At 50.8% G+C, this 21,294-nt stretch overlaps 1 protein-coding gene across 2 annotated transcripts in view; it reads right to left on the bottom strand.

Moving 5' to 3' along the window:
- Positions 1–21,294, bottom strand: part of LOC308069853 (carboxyl-terminal PDZ ligand of neuronal nitric oxide synthase protein-like) — a 42,780-nt gene that overhangs the window by 7,383 nt on the left and 14,103 nt on the right. For both annotated transcript variants that reach the window (XM_080402886.1, XM_080402885.1), the window contains exons 3-5: positions 2,332–2,424; positions 1,583–1,641; positions 32–140 (exon numbers count right to left, since the gene is read on the bottom strand). In XM_080402886.1, the coding sequence (XP_080259012.1) occupies positions 32–140; positions 1,583–1,641; positions 2,332–2,424 (261 nt within the window). The remainder of the gene's footprint in view (positions 1–31; positions 141–1,582; positions 1,642–2,331; positions 2,425–21,294) is intronic.

Genomic DNA, 21,294 nt, shown 5'->3' on the forward strand with positions numbered 1-21,294 from the left:
TGATCCAGCCGTAGCCTCGGGAGCATCCTACCTTCTTCTTCGATTTGAAGACGTTGCACCTGAAGGAGTTGTTAGCGCCATCCCTTGCGATGTAACTAAATATTTTCAGGTCTTGTGAGTCATGAGACACATAGAAGATTCTAGGTGGGAGAGGGACAAAGGGAATTAAACACCCGAGGGGCTCTCTGCCCCCCCACCCCCAACAACCTTGGAGGCTCCTGTGTGCCCCCAGGATGGGCTGGCTCGCAGCGCCCAGGCTGTGCTGGTGCGTGGCCCTTCCTGCAATTTTCAAGGCGATGGATTTATAGAGTGTTTCTGACTTGATGGAAAACCTTCTGGTTTCTGAAGTAGGCAAAAGCTTTTTAAAGATGCTGTGGGAAAGCTAAAAAATCTATAGTATTGGAAAACACATGGCTATTTTTAGTCCCAGCAATTAATCCCTGCCCAGGCTGCAGCGTGGCGTGCCTGCCTGCACAGCGAAGGTGCTGCCCACCCCGGCACCCGGCGCAGGGCCGCTCGCCGCAGCAGGCAGGTGGCACAGCACCAAAGCCAGCGTCCCCTGGATGCTTCTGCCAGGGATGAGGAGTGTACTCAGGGGATTTCTCCCTCTTCTGTTCAGGCTGCCTCTCCTCCCTGTGCTGTAAAACCATTTTTAAAGACCTTTTTCTAGGTTTGATTTAATTGGGTAAAAATGTGCCAAGTGAGGTCAGCTCTGAATAGAGAAGAAACCAAAGGGATTCTTGAAATGCTTTTTTTCTTTTACTCTTTCCTGTCACTGGAAACGTTTTTGTGTTGAACTTGCAATTATTGCTGATGTACCACATCTTGTAATAATCTTTAAAGAACATCAGAAGAGGTAGGCACGGATAACACACCAGCACATCCTCTTCTTCTGTCTCCTCATCAAGGGCTCTGACCCAGAAAACCAGTGTTGGTGACCCCAGTCCTCAGGGCTGTGGGTGTCGCACTGGCAGTACAACTATTCCCTTGAGAGATCTGACACCCTGGTGCAACCTGTGCTCTTACCTGTGTCCACAGGCTACGCACCATCGCTGGGATCGCCTTCAAGGAAGCCATCCCTGATGACTCCTGAGGCATCAGGTTTAGTGTAAACCTCTGCGTGGGGCTTGTGGTCTCCAAAACACTTTGAGATCCCATGGCAGGTGCTATGGGAAGTCAGTGCTGTCTTACCACGTCCTGTGTGGGTTAATTCCCCGTAAGCACTTACACCTTGGAGTAAGGCCCTTCAGAAGCGCGCAGCGAGCTGTGCTCTGAAGGAGAACCGTGGGAAGCCTGTCTTCAGGGTCAGAATCAGAGAGTAATTCGGGTTGAAGGCACCTCTGGGGAGTCACCTAGACTAACCCTGCTCACAGCAGAGCCAGCTTCAAAGCTGGATCAGTCCATCTCACTCTCAAAAATGTATGAAAAGGATTCCCCATCAGCCGTGATTCTGCAACCTTGTTAGTTTTTCATAGTCCTTTGGAAAGTCAGCCTCGGTGGAGGTAACTCAGCAAGTGGGAGGATGGACACGCATCGCTGGGGGCTGACTGGACCTAACTGGTGTAAATCCCCTGCCACATACCTGTACACAGGATCGTGCATCACCACCATCTTACTCTCATCCCAGGTCCACTCCTTTCTCTGCAAGCAGAGGGCAGAAACAAAATTACAGTGAGTCAGGTAAAAATGAAGCTCCACCATGGTGATGGGCAGGAACCCTGGCGAACGGTGCGTTTGTCACAAGCCAAAATCCAGGCGACAACTTGACTATATAAGCAATGGCTGTTTCATCAGTGTCTTGGATAAAAATAGAGTTCTTTGATCATTTATCATATCTGGTCATCTGATCACAGCCTTCAGAGCTGAAAATGGTCCCTAAGATTAATTTATAGCATCAAATATGCAGAAGAGTAACAGGTTTTGGGGAAGAAGGCTCTGAGCTAGGGCTTAGGAGATCTGGATCCAGCTGCTGGCTCAGCCTGGTGGGAAGCAGAGCCTGGGCGACGAGCTGAGGGGTGCTCAGCCCAGGCAGTGCGGAAAAAGCTTACTGGTATTAACAAGAAAAAGAAACTGTATTTCCTGAAAGCTTGATAGTTTTTGATAGAAAAAAGATCCTCTTCCCACAGTGTAGTTTTCCCACTTTTTTTTCAGCAAGGTTTTGTTATTTGATGAAAAATTGAGTGTTTTCTGTGAAAATGCCATGTGGTTTTTAAGAAAAGACCGGTTTTGGTTAAAGTGACTACCCCGAGTGGCAGTAACAGCCAGACATGGCCAAAGCCAACATCCCAGGTGCTCCAGCCCTGAGTGCCCCCGCTGGGCTGGAGGTCTCACCTTCTGCTTCTTGCGCAGAATCACCTTCACCCCATCCACGGACACAATGATGCTCACTTTCTTCTTCTTAATGTTCTTGGCTTTGAATTCGTACTGGTGGGAAGAAAAACCCAGGTTAGAAGAGGGCTAGTGCTGAGGGGGAACCTGAGACAGCGTGCGGTATTAGTGTATTGCATGAAAATGTCGGGTTTGGGGTTAATCCCACCTGCCGAGGGAAGTGGGAACTGGTTTTATCCTGTGAAGAAAATCCATGCTGGGAAGGACCCGCTGCCATAGCTGGGATGCCAGGCACGATTCTGGCTTTCTCAGGACCATCCCCTGGGAGAGGACAAGTGGAGCTTGATCCTCTGGACTACTTCTAGAGATTGTCAATCCGGATCCAGGAAGAACTTTCCTGATGTGTTGGCCATGCCTAGTCCAGAGGGACTTGGCACCAGACGCCCGACGGGGAGATGGCACTTGCAGCAAACAGCAAGCGGTGATTTATGGCATCTCCAGTGCCCTTGTGCTTCAGTGCTGCAATGCACAGGGAATATAAAATGACTTACGAATTGCAGGGAGGGCCAGATGGGTGGCAATAATGCAATTATACCTCTGTCGTTTACATAATCACATTAACCTCAGTGGGCTTGGTATCTCTGGAGAAAAACCCAGCTCCTCACCTGCAGGTGTCTGCAGCCTGAACTCTCCTCCATTTATGTTTAAAATTGAATCTCTGGCTTTTAAATGTTGCTTTTGCTGACAGATCGAAGCACGGCAGAGCCCTTCCACTACGGAGACCTGTGTTTACAGTGCTGATCCTTACTGGCCCCATTTTAGGCACTATTTTTGGCTTCCAAATACAGCACTTCGATATTCCATATTTTTCACAGCCCCTATCTGAAATCCAGCTTTCCTGGGCCAGATCCTCAAGCTACCTAAACCAGCACACCCGTTACTGGCAGTGCAGCTACAGTGACAGCCACCATGCATCCATTAAAAAAGAAATCCCTTGGATTAACTCTATGTACAGTTATCATTGCTGGCAAGCAGAGGTTACAAATCCCCCGTTTTAATAGTCTAATAATGTCAACAGTGCTGGGACTTGACAAAGGGGACATCATGGGGACACCACCGCCTGCTCGTGCTGCCAGCAGCCGCAGCAAGGCTATAAACGTACGTGAGCATGGCCAAGCCGAGTGCCTGCTCTGCCCTGACTCCCCGATGGCTCTTGGCTCTCTCCGCATGCTGTCAGTTATGGTCCGCCAGAAAACCGGCTGTAGATGGGCTCTGGCTGTATCTTCCATCAGTCTGTCAAATTGGAAGCAGCTTGCAAGCTTTTCCTGCCAAGGTGCCAGGGTGATGCAGCCCCCTCTGGGCATCTTGTCACCCCGAGGGCAGCCAGCCACCTCACCAGCAAGCACCGTGCCACCGAACCAACCCTGTGCTGTCCTGACAGGCTCGTGGGGACAGGAGGTGCCTCCGCTTCATCACCAGTTCATCACCAGCCTCCACTATCCCTTGGTATGCCTCTGCCACATCGCTTTAGAGAATCATCACAGGCTGCGATTTGTAGACATGGAAGACAAGGTGATGCCAAGCAGCAGAGTGCAGCCTGAAGCCTACCTACACTGTGTAATTAGACATCTAATTAGAAATCTTATTGCTGCAGAGCTGCAGGTAGCAATTGAGATGTTAAGGGAGTCCAGGCACCTCTTTCAGGAGCCTGAAGCTGAAGGACTCGGTGTGTGGCTCCGTGTCATCGTAGCACCCAAGCACTGCAGAGAAGATAAGCGTCTTTCCAGCTCCTCAGCACCCATTGTAAGCCACGCCAGCCTCATAGGCAGAAAATTGGGTGGCTTTCATGTTTATCAGGCTTTTGATGCTGCTCATTGAATTCTTAGCACTCTGCAAGGTTTATGGTATCAGACAGGCCCCGGATTAAACCATAGCCTTTTGATCTCCCCATGAATTATTACTCTGAGACAAGCTCTTTAAAAAATCTATCTATAGCACCGTTGCGTGTAAAGCCAGAGCTAAATTTGCAATACACGTTTTTTATTTATAGGGAGGAATGAAATGATGGGTGAGGTGGGGAATGCATCCCGCAGACTGCCGCGGGCCGGGGGGGACCAGCAGGGGACACACACGCCTGCGGGGCTGAGGCTGGGTGGCTGCGCTCACCAGCCTTGGCACCTGGGGGGGCTTCTCCCAGCCTCCTGCCAGGCAGCCCCTCGGTGCCCAGCGCCCCCAGCCCAGCCCCACTGCCAGGCTGGAGCTGGAGCTTCCCCCTCCCCTGCGCTCAGCACCACCAAACTGTTTCTCCTTGTCTGCTTGCATGAATGTCAATAAAACTGGGATAGATTGTTCTGCCTGCTAAAGAGCTATTTATCTCTCTTTATACACAAATGGCTGGGAAAATACTAGCCAAGCTTTCCAAGAAAGAGCAACACAGTGTATTTTCCCCTTGTAGCAACAGGGGTGCAATTACATTCAAACAAGGCTCTTTACTCAAAGGCTTTAAGCAAAGTCCAAGTCTGGAATTTGCAGAGATGCTTTTTCTTTCTCTCTTGGACAGAAAGGAACAACCGGGAGCAGTGGCAGTGCATCTCCGGGTGCTGCCAGGAGTGATGGCAAGTCTCTGTAAAGCCAGGGAGCTCCAGCCAGCTACCACACCGCATTACCCCAGCCTGACTCTGGGACAGGTATGGGGGGGCTTCAGCTCCAAGCAGAGCTGTAGAGCCGCTGCGAGCACCCGGCACACTCTGCCCTTGCCCCTGCTGTGGCCGGTGCTGAGCTGCTGAGCCATGCTGGGGCAGCCGGGGCTGGGGAGGCACATGGGGCAGGTGGGAGCAGAGCTCAGAGCTTCTCCCCCACCCTGGCGACACATACACCCTACACACAGTGTCTGAAGTAGTTTTGACCCTTGCAATCTGCAGGCAGTGCCCTGAGGCTCTGCTCTTGATGCAGCCCTTTGCCACAACATGGTCAGTGAGGAAGGAGGCCGAGCAGTTTGCCAGTCCTGCTTGCTCCGTGCAGCTCGCGGCCGCTGATGCTTGTGCCTTGCTGCTGCATCCTTGTCAGAGCATCTGCAAAGGGCCAGCATGCTCCCTACAGCAGAGGTGCCAGGGTCCCAGCCATGGCAGAATTAGCTTGGCCTGAAAACAGTTACTGGGCCCCAAAATCCTTTCTAAAGGGTGCAAACCCTCAAGCAGCAGGAGCTGTAGGGTGGCCCAGCCCCCAGCGGCTGCTCAGCATGCAGGGCAGTAATGCCAGCTGGGTGCGAGTGCTGCGCTCCAGGGCGCAGTGCTGGGCGAAAGCCCCACCAGCCCATACCGCACCAGCTTGGGTTGGACTCTCCATCTCTACACAGGAGAGGCAGATGGGATACAGCTTCAGTCATTTAATTGCTTCCTATCAAGCAGGAATCAGTATTTTAATTAACTGTGATTTATATAAGGACAAAAAAGCACATGAAAAAATGCACTCCAAGATAGCAGACTTTATCTCCTGTAAAAATGTTCACGCATAAACCAACATACACCTTAGCATGAGGCTCCTGACTAACCTGGCACTGTCGTCAGAGAGCAAAGTCTAGTCACTGATATTTTTTTTCTTGCTATTGAATCGATATGATGTTATTTCCCAAATTTTTCAAGGTTACCGACAAATCCAAATGCACAGAGCAGTGCTCATCTTCTCTGCTGCCTTCTGAGATTCAGTTGTTATTCTCCTCCTGCTTGTGCTATCCTATGGAGGAAAGCGTTCCAGATGTTAAGGGATCTGGAGCTGCCCTTACATGTGGCGATTCACTAGGCAAGCCTGGCACCTTTCCTAACTATGGAAACAAGATGGGACATTTTACAAAAAAATGCATGTTAAAAAAGGGCAACACATCTCATTTAGTTTAGCAGCGTCATTAATTCTGTATCTGATGTGTCTGACCTGGAATAGTTTCCATTTCTGCTTTTAAATCTCTGTGTTCAAGTCCTTGCCTTTCATACAGTCCCACACAGTGCTGGCATGCAATATTAACTTACCCAAGAGCTAAAGACTGTATGACTAGAAATGTTAATGGTGCCGTGTAATGCATATTTCATCTGATAATTCCACCCAAGCAGATATAAATTACACATGCAGTTACCAGCTTCCATCTGCTGATGAAAGAGATGGGCTAATGCACATTGGAAATCATATGCAGTTTCCAACACTAAGAACAACTCGCATGAATAGAGTTATTCAAGGAAGCAATTCTTAATGTGATTAATTACTGAAGGTATCAGGGCCTTCATTATGCAAATGAAAACTGTCATAAAACAGAGAGTTTGCAGGTCTTAGAGGCAGGCTGTGTTTCCAAAAAATGCATCTTCCTCATTAACAAAGAGCAGAAGGGCGGGACTCAAGGGAGCCGGCAGCGCCAGGACACGCTCCCTGCCATGGTTCAAACGGCGTTTGCTGCTGCAGCCCAAGTGGTATTAAAGGAAATCAAGGCAGAGGCTCTCCACATTTTTGGAACAGGAGCACATCAGTGCTCCCAATTGCTGCCGGGTAAGTACTTTGTTTGCGTGCCCAAAGGAAGGTGCCAAAAGCTTGGAAATGGAAGACTTCCTCGTGCAGCTGTAAATTCTCCAGCCAGCCCTTAGCCTGCTGTCCTGCCCCAGCCTCCCCTTGCCCCGTCCCGGCCTGGCAGGCTGCAGGATGTATGTGTCCATAAACAACCCCTCAACAATAAGCAGTCCCAGTCCCTTCCCAGACCTGGCCCGCCAGGCGGACACAGGGAGCATGGCAATGAGGAGGTGGGAATCTGCTCGGCTCTGCCCCCCGACTGACCCCGGCAAGACCCACTGGTCCCTGCTGCCGCTCCTGGGCTGGCACACGGCCGCATCCCAGCCACGAGGGAGGTATCCTTCCCTCCTGCTGCAGCACACAACCTCTGATACCATATAAGCACCATTTTAGTAATTAAAGCCATGATGAATCCAAGTATTTCAAGTTCAGGAATGTAATTAATTTCAAACCAAACTGACCCGCACGGCATGAGGACACAGTGTTACCTTGACTGCTGTTTGAATTACTGATGCTTGGTGTGCTGCTGCCTGGAACTGATGCTACAGAGAACTCCTGACTTCTTCTCCCAGCAGGAGCCAAGCGCTGCGTGCGGCCTCGGGGTAACAAATGAGTGGTGTCGGTTCCCACATCCTTTGGACCGTGGGCTGCGCTCCAGCCTCCAGTGCCCCCATGGGTCCCCACAGCCCCTTCAGCATCACATCACACCTTCCCGCGCCAGCCCCGGCACAGCGACGGTGTCACTGGCCAGCCGTAGCCGCTCCATCGCGGCCTCTGGCTGGAAACCACTGGGTTATGGCCTTTCCTTTGTTCGCCTTGGAAAGCATGTGCCTGTCTGGATCCTATGAACCCCCAGTGCCCGGCGGCGGGGTGCGCGCCCCCAGGGACGTGGCCAGTGTGAATGCGGCCGGGCATAGTCCGGGTCTGTGCTGCAGTAACTGGGCAACACGGACACAAAAGCGATGCAGGAAGCAGCGGAGCCCAGGAGCGCACCTCCTGCCCGGTGCAGAAACAAGGATTTATGATCCTTGGAAACATAAAACTGTTCACTGGAAAGCAGAAACCGAAGGGTGAGTACAATAGGCAAGGAGAATGCTGGCAATGTACCCAAAGTCTTTTTTTCTCATTTAAATTAGCTCCTTCAACCATCCAACAAATTCTCTGTAGATACCGCAGACCGCTCCCCATGTGGCGAGCTGAAGGGGGCTCAGGAGCCCTCCCGGCCCCGCTGGGTTTCTGGGAGTCCCTGGAAGGGCAGCAAGGAAATGTGACCATAGTTCATCACACAGGATTTATTTATTCATTCCTAGTTCTGTGCTCTGGCAGCCGTGCTCGCTGCCTGCGGAGCCAGGCAGGACTCCTGACTTCTCCGTGGATGTAGGACAGCGTCTGCAGGCTTGTGCCCCCACCCTGGCGCTGGGGCTGGGGTGCTGCAACGTGGCTTCAGCTCGTTTGTGGGGAGCAGCTGCCTGCGGGCGCTTCTGTGCCAGACCTCAGGTTGGGGCTCGTGGCCACAGGCTTTGACAGGCCCCATGATCCCCTTCCCTCCTTTTACAGTTCTCGGGAGCTGACCGGTGGAGGACTGAGTTTGCACATTTGAGTGTAACCCTCTGTCCCCTTCTCAACCTCAGCATAATCTCTGGTGACTGACATCACATCCTCGCCCCTCTCAGCACCACCCATGGGGGTTCAGGACCCCAGCGATCATGCACCAGAAGGTCCCACCACACTCTCCTCCCCAGGACCCCTGAGCATCGGTCCTTTCCTGCCTGGCAGTTCATGCAGATAACCCCCAGGAGACACGGGCAGCAGCAGCAGGGTCCCCAGTACAGCACCCTGTCCCTGGGGAGCTCCACATGCTCCTTCCTGAGGACTCCACCTAAACCACTGTCTCCACAGAACCCACCCAGCAATGCCGATGTCCCCGGTGACAGCCTGAGCTTTGATTAGCCTTGGCAAGGAAAGCACCACGGGACAGACTGGCCCCCGATGGTGTACTGACAGGATTACCGCAGCCAGCCCGGAGCCCGTGCCCTGTGCACAGCAGGTCTCAGATGCTGTTTCAGGTGCAGGAGCTGGCGACAACTTGTGGCATAGCTGTGAGGGAAGGATGAACTGCAAAATCCATTCTACGTGTTCAAAATCTCCCCAACAGACTACATCTAAGGTACACAAAATATCTGCTTCCCAGCACCGGCTTGGCCAGGCAGGTGGGTAACTGCTCTTTGGGAGCTGGAAGCAGAAGTCCTCAAAGGTTGGCCAAGGGGCATGGGATGGACTCCAGGATTATGGAATCACAACACTTGGCTCTAGCAAGAGAACAGCCCTTCTGCTCTACAGCCTCCCACCAAGCCAAGCTGCCTTGCTGGGACCATCTCTCATGAACTGTGCTGACACCTCTGGCTCTTCTCACTTTGACCACTTCACAGTGACCAACCGTGAAGAGGTGTTAATGGTCCTGACCAGCCTCACCTGGGGCCTCCACCCCCACCCATGGGCACAGGGATCACATTTAAGCTCAGCTCTGGGCCTTGAACTGCTTCCTGAGCTCCAGTGCAAGAGAGCATTGGTCTCCAGCTCAGCCATGGCTGTGCCTGGCTATGGATCTGCTGATCCCAACCTGAAGACTGACTGCCCAGCTGGGCCACAGATCTGTCTCATCAGCATGGACCTGCCAATGATCTGGACTCTTGGATGAACCTGGCTGCTACCCAGGGTCTGCTCTGCTCATCTTGCTCAGGTATGATGGGATGAGGCCTTGGCCCACAAGGCCCCTGCCCTGCCAGCCGCGTTACTGTGTTTGGCTTCCAGCTCCTCCTCACTGAGGCAGCAAAGCCACCCTTGCTGCTCCCTGACCTCAGGGCAGCATGTGGCCCCTCACAGCTGCCTTGGTGCAAGGAGATGCACAAGCACCTCACTGATGAGAGGTCTGGTGGGCAAAGCCTTCACTGATGCCCCAGTTTGCTGTCAGCCCCTCACTGCAACCAGAGCTGAGCAGCGCTGTGGGTTGCGGAGGGATGAAAGGCATCAGAGGAAATTGAAAAACCCTGAATTAAGCTAAGAAAATGTTTGTGTTTCTGGAGTCTCCTGTTTGGTATTGTCAGCACTATTTGAGTTGGTCTAATCTGCAGGTCTTTGTGGACCTGTGCCCCACGAACCCTCAGTCGGCACGAGGGCACTTCAGCTGTGTTCAGTTAGTTCCTGGCTTAGCCTGTAACTGTGGCTCCAAAAGTAGCTTCTTGAAAGTTGTCTGTACGTGGAAAAGGGAGTGCAAGCTCGGCCCGGTCCTCTTGGGCTATGTGGCAGCTCTCTGCAGACATGCAGGTGTTTTCTGTCTCTCTTTAGGATGCTCTTTAAGGGACAGAGGTTTCACCAGACAACACCAGGAATGCTGGGCATGCCTGACCTGGCTGCCTCCTGTTTGGCTTTGGAGATGCGCTGGGGTGATGTGTGTGAGCGAAGCCACAACAGTACTTAGGGTCTAAGGCGAAAAAAATAATCCCCTAGGAAGCAGTACCAAGCGACACTCCCCTGCCAGGGTTTTGGAAGCTGCAGGGAAGCAGTGTGTGGATAAGAGGAGAACAACCTGTGGATCCAGGCTCTCTGGATGCTCCTTCCCCAAAACAGCTTTAAGACTCTGATTTTATTGAAATAAAGCACTGACAGGTTGCTTCATCCCAAACAGCTGGTGTGCTCTCTCTACATTCCCTTGCAGACACCCTGCCTGCTATCATGCCAGGCTTCTCCTCCTGCCTGTCACCTTGGTGGAGTGATGGTTCATGGAGAGACTGAAGTAAACAAGCCTCTGAGCACCGTTTTGGGAAAAATGTTTCTTTCAGGAAAGGAGCGGTACAGCTCAGCAAAACATGCCTGACAATTTTCTGCCTTCATAAATATTCAAAACCAGCCGCACTGGGAGCTGACTAATCTGAAGACCTTCCCTGAAAAGAGCTTTCCATGCTTCGAATTCTTTCACAGACATGAATCCTGAGCTGTAACGTTTCCCTGAGGTGGGCAGACGTTAGCCAGAGTCCCAACACAGGGAACTGAGGCTTGCTTATTCATCAGGAGTTCACCTGGCAAGTCAAGGCAGAGCAGCCAGCTGAAATGAGAAGTTTCCAGCCCTCGCTCGTGGTGAGGATTACACATCCCCACCGCACAGCATGTACAAACTTGTGATCCCCAGCAGGGCTGGGATCCCCGTGGGCACCCAGCAATCGCCTCCGGAGCAGCTCAGGATCCTGTTGCATCCTGTAGCCTTGAGCCATGCTCTCTCTGACTTTAAGAGCCTATTTACTATGTAGATCGACTTGGAGAGGAACGCTGAACCGCTCCTTAGCATGAGGATGGAGAAACGCAAGCAGGCACCCACTTACATCAGCAGGAACTGAGGGCTGCTCCTCCGCAGCAAGGTGCGTGGAGCAGGTAAAGATCTGCTTGATGCCTCCCTGCTTGGGAGGGCTGGGATCCATCAGTCGTACAGGATGGGCCCACAAACACAGGTTTTTAGGAGGGCTGCCCTAACGGCCAGCAGAGAGGGCATTGTTGTGGGCTGTACTTCAGTCTGGTCAGCAAACCTTTCAGAACCTCCTCTCACCCCTCTGTTTGGGAGAGATGCTGCTAGGGCTTGGACCGGGCAGGCAGTGGTGCTGCCTCACCTGCACGCAGGGATCTGTGAGGGCACTGCCTCTGGCTGCAGCGGCTGGAGGGTGGTCAGGTATGGGGGAGGCAGGGGAAAGAGCTGCCTTTTATCCAGGTCTCTCTTGCCTCTGAGGAATCTGCTTTCTGAGGCCTTGCAAAGCATTCAGATGGGCATGTTAATATAGACCTTCTTCATCCCCCCTTCTCCCCATCTTCAGGAGATCTCATCCTTTGGAGGTCTCAGTTGTTGAGTCTCAGGCAGCCTTTAAGGATGGCTCAATCTTTCCACCTAAAGGTGAGGTGGCAAAGGACATGGCTGGAGTTTAGATATTCCTCTGAGCCAGTCAAAAGGATGTGGAGCAGAACGTGGTCAGTTATGTCCATGGGGAGAGCTGAGCTCCTGCAGGTGATGGCAGCTGGTGGGGACACCAGCACTGGCAGTAGCTCTTAATTAGTCTTTTCCACCTCTGAAAACAGGCAGACTGTTCTGGAACAAAGCTTCTTCGCCTGCTTTTAAAAAAGTGGGATAAAAGCAGCCTTTTCATTGCCTCCTCCCTGTTAAAGAGATACTGCAATACTGCTGAGCTTCATCCCAACAGGCACAAGCAGCCTTGCAGCCCAGCGCAAGGTGACATCATCTGGCCTTTGCTGCCTCTCTGACAAAAGCACCATTGTGTGACTGTCACTTCCAGGAACCCCCTGCTGTCCCCAGGTTTAATAGGGAGCTTTCCCACACGCAGCCCTTCAGCCCTTGTCTTGCCTGGGCAGGCCAACCCCAGCTCACAGGGAAGCTGAGTTTTATTTTACTCCCTACTTCTATTCACTTTGCAGGAGAAAACAAATTACCTTTTCGGTCTGCAGTGCTCTGGATGATTAATTAGTTTCAGTAATGAAGTAGCGTCTTGGGACCCCACCTCGACAGTCTCATGTACCAGGCACTGAGTGCACATGAGCGTGAAAATGGTCCCTGCCTCAAAGAGCTGCTAGGTTACTGCAGATAAAGAGTGCTAATTTCATTAGAAGCAGGTCAGATTCACCTGAAATAACCCTCAGAAGTGAAACTGCAATTATACACTGCGATACCTTCAATAATTGTGTATTTCCCTATAAACATCAGTGTCAAGAGGCCCCATAGAGAAGGTCCTGGTTTTGTACACATGATGTTTCTTATCCTAGTTGCCCTCCAGCCTGGTATGTAGGACAAGAGGCAAGTTAGTAGACTGAATTGTTTTAAACCTTGTTCATCACTGTTCAAACAACAAAGCTTAGAAGAGCAGGAGCCAGGACTCTGTGGCAGGCTCAGAGCTCCATGAAAAAGCCTCAGACCCCCTACATGGCTGTGGGAAGGTAACGGAGTATTTTGTGTGTCACTTTCTCATCCAAAAAGCAAGGATGTTCATTTTCTACTTCATTCATTCAGTTGTTCTGGTTACAGCCAGTCCCCTGCTAAGTGACAGCTCCCCAGCACCTAGCCAGCAGGGCCAGACCACCAGATACTGCTCGCATGAAGGCATGAGCAGGGAGCCACCGAGGATTTCTGCTGCTTGCTCCAAAACCCGTTGTAGAGTCGGTCCCTTCCCTCTGCTCCCTGTGAGCCTGACGGGCCGCTGGCACAGTGGCACATCGATGAACTGTGTGAGCCTGGAAGATGCTCCTTGGTATGGCTAAGCTGTGCAGAGGGAAAAGAGGAGCTGGTGCCCTTGTGGAAGCAGGAGGGGGAGATGGGACACGGGTGATTCACAGCACTGCTTTGCTCTGTCTCTGGGAGTTGGTGTTTATTGAGAGAGAATAAAAATGGAAAGCTGATTTTTAGTTCTTCTGTGACCCTTCACAGAAGCGTTTGTGACAGTTGCTCTCCAGGGAGCAGAGCAGCTGCTCGGACCAAGCAGTTTACGGCCACGGGAGCCAGGCAGGACCCACCACGGTGCAGCTGTGCGGGTGGGGGGAGCTAGAGTGTGCTTCAGGGGTGCTAAGCGAGGGCCCTGGTGGGGGCTCACATCCATGCAGCACAAAGGTGGGGAGATGTCCTAGTCCCACTGCCATGCTGAGGCTCAGATAAAGACAGGTGCCAGGATTTCAGGCCTCTGAATAATGCAGTGTTTCCCTCCTCATTTACGTAACGACGCTTGCTGCTATTCTAGTGCAGGTAGTCCAAGAGGAGGAGGGTGGCAACTGGAGGTGCAGCCAGCTAGAGGCAAGTTGGGTGAGCCATGCCCTGCGTGCAGGGATGGAGGGAGCATCAGTGCTCCTGAGGCTCACTGCAGGCAGGTGAGGTTAAGAGGTAGAAGGCAGAGAAGGTGGTTCAGGTGTTCAAACTAGTACCTAAGCCAACCCATCCCCTGCTCCCAAGAGGGCCAGGTGTGACCTACTGTGGTTCTCCTTTTCCAGCACCTGTGCTCCTCTGCAGCCAGGAGAAACCCTGTGGCTGCAGCCTCCTTAAGGCCTTGTGACTTCAGCATGTGGGGGAAAGTGATGCTAAGCATGTCCACTGAGGGTGGATACTTATCCGGAGGAGGAGGAGGAATGTAGTTTGCTGTTGAGAATCTGGAGGAGCTACATCTGCATGACTTAACACCTGCTTTTGGTAAATGCTGCAGGGAGGGACCATCTCTTGGCTTCTAAACGTGCTATCACACACCATATGCACCTTGGGTGCTGTCCTCCAGCTCGCTCTCTCGTGGTTTCTCCTAGCTACCTATGAGGGAAATCAGCATTTTCTTTGTGTATCTACAGCAGTTAGGAAGCTGGACTCGGCACCTCTTATCTTTGAGCAAGCAGAATTCAAGCTAGAATGAAGACTTGATCTCCATTTGCATTCAGAAACAGCTCTTGATTATAAACTAGACCAGAATGAAAATCGGAGGGATGCTGAGCTGCCTAGCATGCTGCTATATGCAGACCAGGTTTCATGCCTTGTTTGCTAGATGCCATCAGGCTTCGTTCTCTTTTATGGCAGAGGACTCTTTGTTAGTGCAAGCCCTGGGTGCAGCTGACCTTTCTACTTCTCTCAATGCCAGCAGCTTTCACGAACAGCTTTGCTATGTATTGGCCTGAGAGTCAGGGACTGAAATAATCTGCTTTATTCCCTGGCAAGGAGACTTATTCTGTGTAGCTGTTAATACTATTGATCTCCAACAGTTCCACTTGAGAAAACATTTCTTACAGAAAGCCCAGTGACTTATAGTCAGCCTCCAAGGCTTGCACAGAAAGGATGTGTCTGGAACTGAGAGCACCAACAGTACAGCAATTCCAGCCAGGAGCAGGCCACTGAGCTTGGAGGGGTCAGTTGCAGTAAGGCTGTGAGGAATGTGCATGTAAGGGCTATTAGCAAAGGCTTGGTGTGCAGCACTGGAGGATCCTGCCACCTCAGTAGAATCAGCAGTTACGTCCAATGTTTAGATGCAGCTATTAAGAGGGATTTTCTAAAGCACAGGATTCCTGATTCCCATCGACTTCAGACAGAATCTTGGTTATTCTGAACAACACACAGGGCACAAATGTCTCCTGAAATCCGCCCAAGAGCTCTTGTATCACAAGTGTTTCTGGAATACAGTAAAAGCAAAGACAGAAGGGAGCTCAACCCTTTCCTGCCAGGCTGCCCCTGGGCAGGTGTTGGTCACACCTGGGTATTACCCAGATGTGAAGACCTGAGCAGAGCCAGGCACAGCACAGCTGGCACACTGCTTCGTGCCAAGTGATCCTTGGTTAGAAAATATTGAATGCTAATCAAACTGCCGATAGACTGTGGTAACCCTCCTTGGTGGCAATCCCTAAATCTATAAAGGAAGGTCTCTTGAGTTGTCCTCCAATTCTCCATAAAAGTCTTATCTAATCTGGAAACAAGACTGTTACTGTAAGAAAGAAAACTCAATGCTAATTGTGTCATTTCCAAAACTCCAGAATATTAAGCAGTTCAAGGACTCTGCTAGCCTCAGGGGAGCTACTGAGGTTAGTGAATCATGATGAGAGAAACAGCCTGGGTTTAGCTAGTGGGTATTATGGATAAAGAGGGTTTTATGGTATCAGTATTTATTGCCACAGAGGTCTTGTCATCAAAACTGTACCAGAGCATCACAGCCAAGTGCTGAGGCAGAAGCAAGCAGCCTGGGCTGGGCTTTCAGGCTCTTGGACAAGAGACTGCTGGATGATTTGTTTGTCAGTGGTTTGCAGGCTCATGGTGCTGGGCAGTGTATGTGCCCAGGTCTCCTGGAGGCATGCCAGGGTCCTCAGCTGGGTATGCAGCTACTTCACAGATGGGTAAATAAAGATGAACTTGTTACAGACAGCCCTGAAAGCAGCTACAAAGAGCAGGAACCCACCTGCGTGTGCCCTGTTCACACTGCCAAGGCAGCTATGGCATGGCGTTGTCCCCCTGCTCAGCAGTGACTGGCAGCCACCTCAGGCCTGATGCTCAGTTCCACTGTCCTGACGCCTTCTCTGCTCCCCAGTGCCATTCCTGGCTCCCTGGGCTAGCAGTGGGGTCAGCAGCTAGGTGTGAAGTTGTGGACATTAATGCATTCTGTGCTGTTTTCGCATACAGGTCAATGATTAACCACAGTGTTCCCTGCCCCAGCCCATGGCTGCTCCTGCCCTCAGCTTGGGTGCAAGGAAGCAAGATTAAGTGGGAGACCAGCATTGCCCTGGGGGGACAACACCATGGAAATAAGAAAATGTACCTGGGCTGGAGGTTTAGGCCCCATAATCATTAACAGCAGGAGCATAGGCTGCAGCAGGACTGAACCGGTCCATGAGGGCTTGGGATCACTGAACCTTAGTGCTTCATGAACTGCCTAGGGCTTGGCTAGAGGTGCAGGGCGCTTGGAGAGGCAGCAGGTGTTTATGACAGACACCACCATTTGAGCCAGTTCTGCCAAAGAATCCATGTGCCTGAAGAGTAACTGCATGTCTTATGCCCTCATGGAGTCAGCTATAAATGCCTAGTCCTCCATCACACTGCATCATGATAAAAATGATTTGGTCTTGGAAAGAAATCCCTGGAGCTCAGCGGGTTTGGTGAGATTCCTGGGGGTATGCTGGGCCTGGCTGTGCAAGCAGCAGGGTGATTTGGGGTCCTGGCCCATGATGCTCTCTGCAATGCAAAGGGCCATCCTCCCCACCAGCAGACCCACCGCATGGCAGTATCTCTGCGGCAGCATAGTGACAGAAGGATGGAGAAAGAGGGAAGTGACTCGGGTGTCCTGAAAACAGTCAGGCAGTTGCCAATTAGTCCAAATAGCCCATCTGGCCCAGGGAAAGGCCATTTAGAAAATGTCTAATCACCGTTGCAAGAAAAAGAAAACCATTCCATAATGCCTTTGAAAAATCCCTGCTCCCCCATCAAAGTATCCTTCCCTCCAGGGAGACCCATTCAAGTTTTTTGTTCTGTAGATTTATCATAGAGTTATCTGGTCAAAACATGAAGTAGCTTGTCAAAGCATTATGTTAAGTAGCACCGATTCTGTTTGCCTTCAGGTGTCATTTAGTACGCAGCAAAAGAAGAATGCAGAAAGCAAGCATAGAACAAAACTATTGTTAGCAAATATTATTTTACTATGCAGAATTCTGCTTTGTGGTCACAGTCCCTCAGGGCCCCCTCTCCTCAGAACACTGATCTGTAAAGTACAAAGGGCTCTTGCACTGGGCAAAAAGCAAGACAAAATCTACAAAGGCACCTGCTGCTGTGGCACTGGGTCTAGCCTTCCTCCTGTGTCCAGTGCAGGCTCTCTTAACCTAAGAACCAGAAAGGCTGAGGTCAAAACATGAGGTTGCACCGCAGTTACAAGCTGATTTTTGTTTTCTTCCCCCCCGCCCCCCCACACGTAGGTAGCTTCACCCATGGGACAGATTTAAGCATTTGTACTTTCATGGACCATTCTGCTTTGTTCCTGAAACATGTCAGCCTGCTCTAGTGGAAATCAAAGTGTGTGCTTGTATTTACTGCATGAGGATGGTCTCTGCTCCACCAACACAGCAAAGGCACTCCCCACTGTGGGCAACCCCAGCTTCTGTGCCCTTGCCCAAGCAGTGGTCACTCAGATTAAGGCACCTCCTTGTTAACAAGCTAACCTAATCTGCTCACTACCACTCTGGTTGCCATCTCAATTTCATTTTTTTCAGACACCAATAAAGAAGCAGCTCTGAGTTGTGGCTGATTGTTCCACACCAGAATGTAATTTGAAAGCCATTATATTTCATTTCTGTAATACTTTACAACCAGTAATGTAATTGTTGAAAAAGCTACTTTATTTTGAACTAGGTAAAAGCTTTGCAGAGATCTCATACACTGACATTTTAGCTAGTGAAATCAAATGCTTCAGTAATATAGCACTAATACTGTTAAAGCCACTTTATTTTACAATTAAAAGATAGCTGCCTCATTGTCAAGATCTAGCATCAGACAAAAAGCTCAGTCTTGTTCTATTTAGTAGTATCTGTTTAACTGCTTTTATTAGCTTTCAACTAAACTCCAATCCATTATGACTCTTAGGCAAAACAGTATTAATATGCCTCACTAGTTCCACCCCCTCACTGGAGGAGCCATCCAGTTTTCAGCACTGAGGAAGGCATAAAAGGTCACTGTTGCTTAGAGATGACACATTTCACTGACTGATCCCTCCATCCATCTGTTATCAATCATACATAGCGCACTCTCTGAACAGGGTATAAGAACTGAAGCATCTATTATCACCAGTCACTTCTCAAAAACTAGGTCATGCCATGTGGCTACTGAAAAAGCTCTAAGCTGTCTTCTGTTACGGTGGCCTGTACTCACAGCTAGACCAGTCCCCACGCATTTAATCTCCGAAGTTAAGTGGCAGAAGATAACTAATCGCTATCCTGTGGCAAGAAGTCTGAAGGTGATTTAGGGCTGGAGATGAGCAGGGTGGAAACTGGCAAGAGATTACAAGCCAGTGGGGCAGCTCTATGGCAGGGCGAGACATCCCCAGCGAGCAGAAGGCTGGATTCTTGTGTAATCTCAGAGGTGTTTATTCCTCTCCTCCCACTCAAGATGTACGAGCAGAACATTGTCAGTTCTCCACCGTAGCCACACAATGCTGCCTAGAAACGCGGTGCATGACGCCACTGCAAAAACATCTCATTAAGAGCTTCTTCCCTTTGCATTACGATAATATGAAGAGCAGAAACTGGATAAAACAAGCTTGGGTTAGTCTGAGATGAGGCAGACTCAATTCTTTTAGGAAAGCAGCTTCTGCATCTTTAAAGCCATTTCTTCAGCTTATAAAAATTAAATTTTCCATAAGGTTAGTAAAGCAGCATATGCATGAAACACACCTGAGCCTGCCAAGGTGACCATGGATACGTGTGGAGAGGCTTAAGGAGCTGCACCTCCATCACCCATCCTTCCAGCCCCAGCCTTCCCCCTTCTTTGGGCCTTCGTGGCAAGGGACCTCTGGGAGACATCGTCCCACCTGGCGTTCTGTCTAATGAGGGCTGCAGGGCATACCGGGAAAGGGGAGAGGCTGTAAAACCCAGCAGCAGGGTAGGAAGCCCTTCCTGGAGGGGGGTGGGAGTAGGATAAGGAGCAGCGGCTGGGAGGTCACGGCTCTACAGCTCTGCCTGTTGTGAGGGGAGGCCCTGCAGCCTCCAGCTGACACCACTCCTTTGCCTGGAGAGATGGATTCTCGCCAGACCTTCTGCCGGAGGGATCACCTCCCTCCTTAGCATCCTGGCAGTGCCTGTGCTGTGGGAAGGCAAGAGCTGGAATGTGGCTGTCACCTCCTAATGCAAGGTGGCTTCCCTTCCAAGGGCATCTGTCAGGTCCGTTACCTTCTTACAGACCAGAAAACGGACTGTGGGAACCAAACTCAGGTGACATTTGCACTGTGGAGCAGTGAAATGCTTTTCAGTAGAGCAGGGCACTGAACAGTATTAGTTTCAGTACTGCCTGCCCTTGTTAAACCCACTAACTAGTCCTCTGACATGGGAAAGGGCAAAGAACCGGCCAAGGGGGTTGGGGTGATGAAGGCTTCAGTGGAGGTGTAATAGGAAAGGATGCAAAATCCACCATATCATGAAAATGGGCTAATGTGTGTGTCTGGACACACCAGAGACCACTGCAGAGCTGCTGCCTAGATGCTAATTAGAGCATTCGGGTCCAAGGGTCTGTATCTGCACACCCACATCTCCTCCCCTTGGGTAGAAGGAGGTGAGACGCTTCCTGGCATGGCCCAGGTAGGACCCTCGGAGCACACTGCAGGATGCCTCTGCCTCCCAGGAAGCCTAGCCTGATCCCCATCCCTGTGCAGGAGGCTGCTATAGCTGCAACAAATAGAGGAAAACAAACTAATGAGGCATTAGGGCTAAACTTAGCTGCAATTAACACTTAATTACCATCCTGAAAACACTTGCTGTATTTTGTCAGGGCCTGGAAAGATAAAACCAATTAGCTTAATCTTGTGTGGTAGAAACCTTAAACTGGCTCATGGATGGGACGCTGGGACTAACTGGTGTTTCTGAGACCATAGTGCCTGGAGCTGAGCAGTCCTGCAGGCAGGTCAGGTAATGGGACACAGCCCTGCTCGGGGCACCGGGTGCCTGGGGAAGAGGGGCTCCGTGGCAAGGATGCCTTGAGCCAAGTCATCCCCTCTGCTCTTGATGCCCTCGTGCCATTCCCTGTTTTCTTAGCCTGCTTGTCTGCAAGACTGTTCTCTGTGCCTGCAGCTTTGCTGTGCTGACTGGTATCTTCCCTTAGCAGAGCAGATGGCAGGTAAGGCTGCAGGCCAAAGTACATGGGCTGCTGGGCAGGCAGGCAGGCAGAAGTGCAGAAAGATCCAGCAAGTAGGCAGAGGGCAGAAAGCCATGCATGACTGCCTGTAAATCTTGTTCCAAGTCACTACTGTAAGTTCCTCAGGTTTTTTTGGGGGTAGACTTGTAGGCTGTGCTGAGGAGGACTGATTACAGCCTGATCAGGTACTGCCTGCATGGAGCTTTCTTAGGTCTCTGCTTTGGAGAAGAGCCAAAACTGACACCAGACCTTCCGCAGAAGGTATCACAGCAAGCTTGTACATGCTCATGTACACTGATGTGGATACCTAAAACCTCTGCTCTCTCCTGGAGGCTACAGGCTCCATCTAATATGTATCAGTGTAAGCAACACTTGCATGGTTCTCCAGAGGAGGTAAGGCATCCTAGAGAAAGATACTCTTGGAGCACACTTTGGGGTAAATGCATAGTCCTTTTGGCATGGGGGAGAAGGAGGAAGAGAAACATACAGGTTGGGGGAACCTTGTCTCTCTGAAGTCCTCCTCTCATCTTGCCATAAGGTCTGCTGTCTGCCTGTCTGCTTGTCAGGCAGATTGCACCCATGACCGCAGCATGGGACTATCTTCTACAGCACTGCTCCTCATGTGATCTAGTGAGTGTCACTATGTGATGACAGTATTTATTTAAAGGCCTTGGGTGAGCTGACATGGCCCAGCTCTCCTGTCTGTAAAGCAGCTACTAAACGAGACTTAGTTACCAACACAGAATGTTTGCCCACCATCACTGTGTACTATCAGCTGTGCCCTCAGCTGGCTCAGGGTGTGCCAACAGTTTAGAGCAGACACACAACGCTCTTGTGTTTCACACTAACCATGTAAGAACTGTCATCTGCTTTTCCTGCACCTTCCTGTAAATGAAAGGAAGGTGCGTGGCACTCTGAGAACTAAAGAAAGGTCCACACCAGCAGTCTGAAGACTGCTGAAGTATTTTAAGATGCTAGGATTGTTTTCTCTCATAGCCCAGGGCTGTCATTAGCTGAGCATTTGGATGCTC

Source organism: Falco punctatus (assembly GCF_963210335.1).
Source record: "Falco punctatus genome assembly, chromosome: 9".
NCBI classification, from domain to species: Eukaryota; Metazoa; Chordata; class Aves; order Falconiformes; family Falconidae; genus Falco; species Falco punctatus.